At 52.8% G+C, this 2,724-nt stretch overlaps 1 protein-coding gene across 1 annotated transcript; it reads left to right on the top strand.

The window, feature by feature from the left end:
- The first annotated feature begins 1,079 nt into the window (after window positions 1–1,079).
- LOC120843723 lies at window positions 1,080–2,132 on the top strand. The gene has a single exon (XM_040215164.1). The coding sequence runs from the start codon at window positions 1,080–1,082 to the stop codon at window positions 2,130–2,132; it is 1,053 nt and encodes a 350-aa protein (XP_040071098.1).
- Window positions 2,133–2,724: the final 592 nt, after the last annotated feature.

The following is a 2,724-nucleotide window of genomic DNA, read 5'->3' as shown; positions in this document are numbered from 1 at the left end:
CTCTGGAGAGAAAGGAGGCATCTACGAGGCTAGAAAAGGGCTGCCGAGAGGGTTCTCGGGGGAATTCGGCTCTTGAGACTGGGGACTAAAGTATGGGGTTTTAATTTTGGAAGTTTTGGTATTACCGTTGACTTGTCGTTTTGTTTTGAAGATAAACGTGGCCACACTGGCCACCGTAAACCTACCAACGTCGTAATGTGTCCAGCGGGATCGAACAACTTTTAGTTTTTTTTTTTTTTTTCTTATTCGACTTCCCGGGGGACTACCATCGGGCGAACACCATCATCGGTCGTCACCATCCTGACCGGGCCCCTTCCCCCGCGGAAAGTTGACTGGCGCAGTCGACAGGATCCTGCTGACTTCCTGCGACGGGCGGTGAGCGAAAACGACGGCATCAACGGAGGCGGCGGAGCGTACCTGGGCTCTATGCGACAAGTGTTTCGTCTGCTGGATTGCGGGCAAGGGTCGCGTCTGCTGGACTGCGGACAAGGGTCCCGTCTGCTGGACTGTGGACAAGGGTCGCTCCTGCCGGAGTGAGGACCGTGGCAATATCTACGTGAGAAGCCCGGGGGGGGTACAGTTACCCAAAGAAGTCGTCTGCTGGACTGCGGACAAGGCTCGCTCCTGCCGGAGTGAGGACCGTGGCAATATCTACGCGAGAAGCCCGGGGGGGTACAATTACCCAAAAGGAGTGGTAACAGCTGACAGGTGGTCCTGGGCGTCATCTACGTCGGAGAACAGGACGACCTGTGGCTTCACCTGCGGACCGGCAAAGCATCTTCAGCGAGCGGCGACAGAATATCGGGGCCAGCCTCAAGAGGAGAGACGAGATCGTCGCTGCAGTGCTGAACTTCGTTGTGGTGCCGGAAAATTGTGCGTTTTTTTTTTGTGATTTTTTTTTTCTTTTTCTTTTCGGTGAACGAAGAAGGAGGTGAGACTTCCAGACGACGGGCACGATCGCCAGGCCGAGTGGGGACACTGCGGCAAGTGGGTGGCGGCGACTGGAGGAGCAGCTAGCTAATTGGATTTTGCCAGGCAACAGTGGGTGAGTCCCATTCCCGTTTTCTCCGAGGCTCACCATGACCAGAGAGACTAGATCGAGGACCGCAGGGTCTTCCCTCAGTGGCGCCGACTCGGAACCAGACGCTGGCACCAGTGAGGGAGGGCAGCCAACAGATTCGAATGACCTTAGTGCTGAGATAACACTCATGAGACTAAAGATAGAACTCGAGAAAATAAAACTAGTGCAGCTCAAAATAACGGGGCAGCCTCATGAAGAGAACACTCGGGGTACGGGGGGAGTCGGACGGTATGCAAAGGAGCTACGTGCGGTGCTGGCGCCAATGCCCCAGACAGACACATTGGTACCTGCATGGTTTAAAGGCGCTGAAACAATGTTGGCGAGTTGTGAGGTTCCACAGGACCTACACGGAGCAATCATCCTACCTTTTCTAAACGAGAAAGCGAGCGCCGTTGTGGCAAACAGAGCAGAGGGACGGGTATTGCAGTACAAGGAGCTACGAGACATTATCCTCGACGAGCTCAGGATGACTCGGGATGAGTATAAGCGAAGGTTTCATGTCGCACACAAACAAGAGGAGGAGTCGTGGGCACAGTTCTCTACCGATCTGACTACCATGTTCGGCTACTACATGGAGAGCCGCGAAGTAGAGACACTAGATGATCTAAGGCAGCTGATCATTTCAGATCGGCTAAAGCATGTCATGCCGGATGATGTCCGGGCCTACGTACTTCAGAATGAAACCAAAGAATGGCTAAGGCCAAAGGAAGTAGCGGAACTTGCTGAGAAATTCGAAGAGAGTCACGATCGAAACTGGGAGCCCCAGAGGGCGGCCGAGGAGCCACGGGTGAACATGCGGGGTGGGCCTGCGGAAGTTGGGGGCGACCAGCGAAGGGTTGAGAAACCTCGACCGCAAGGGTGCTTTTCGTGTGGGAGGCTGGGGCACCTGAAGCAGAACTGCCCTGGAATAGTGCATAGAGCCGTGGACTCCGGGAACAAACCGGCCTCCGCGTGTCTGGGTGCGGGGGCAACACCTTTGCCTCGGTCACGCGAGACACTTGAGACGACAGGGACGCGCAGGCATGGAGAAACAGATTCGGGTATAGGCTAGGTATAGCAAACGTTTTTTTTTTTTTTTTTTTTCTCTGTTTGCGTTTGGATTTCCTTGCCTGTAGCCAACGTTAATTTTTTTCTGCTTTTGTATAAATACTGGTCATGGTGCAACCCGGAACGTACGGGTTTGGGTCTCACCGGACTGTGTTTGCTTGTGTGTGTGTGTTTTTTTTTTTTGTGTGTTGTTGGTTTTCCCTGTCGCCCAACAGATTATTTTTTTTTGTCAGGGGGTATAGCTCCTCTGTTGCTGTTTTGTTTTCGTATGCTACGCGTCTGTCTCGAAAAGGGGGACAGATGTTGCGCGAACAGCAAGTGTACTTCCAACATTCTTGGTGGGGAGGTGTTAAGTAACGATGGATTTTGTTAGAAATAAGTAAAGTTTGTTTTAGAAAAGTCTATCTTTCTACAGTTGCGTCGGCATCGTTTTATTTTTTTTAGCTTTCTTTTTGAGTGTCGGCATTTTGGAGGAAGCATCTGCGGGGGCAGAGCGGCCGGGAGTGGGGAGCGGCTTCCCCGCGTTCGTTAAGAAACGTCTCGGGTTTCGGTGGTCTGCTCGGACAGATCCCTCCTTGCAGCTGGTTGTGACTTTT

This window comes from Ixodes scapularis, unplaced genomic scaffold (assembly GCF_016920785.2).
Source record: "Ixodes scapularis isolate PalLabHiFi unplaced genomic scaffold, ASM1692078v2 PGA_scaffold0__279_contigs__length_252992795, whole genome shotgun sequence".
Classification (NCBI taxonomy): domain Eukaryota; kingdom Metazoa; phylum Arthropoda; class Arachnida; order Ixodida; family Ixodidae; genus Ixodes; species Ixodes scapularis.
The sequence above is the reverse complement of the archived record's forward strand: the minus strand, read 5'-3'. Positions and strand labels throughout refer to the sequence as shown.

What these genes read in the sequence shown, in the direction of transcription:
- LOC120843723 (XM_040215164.1), top strand. Translation starts at nt 1,080, where the DNA reads ATGACCAGAGAGACTAGATCGAGGACCGCAGGGTCTTCCCTCAGTGGC.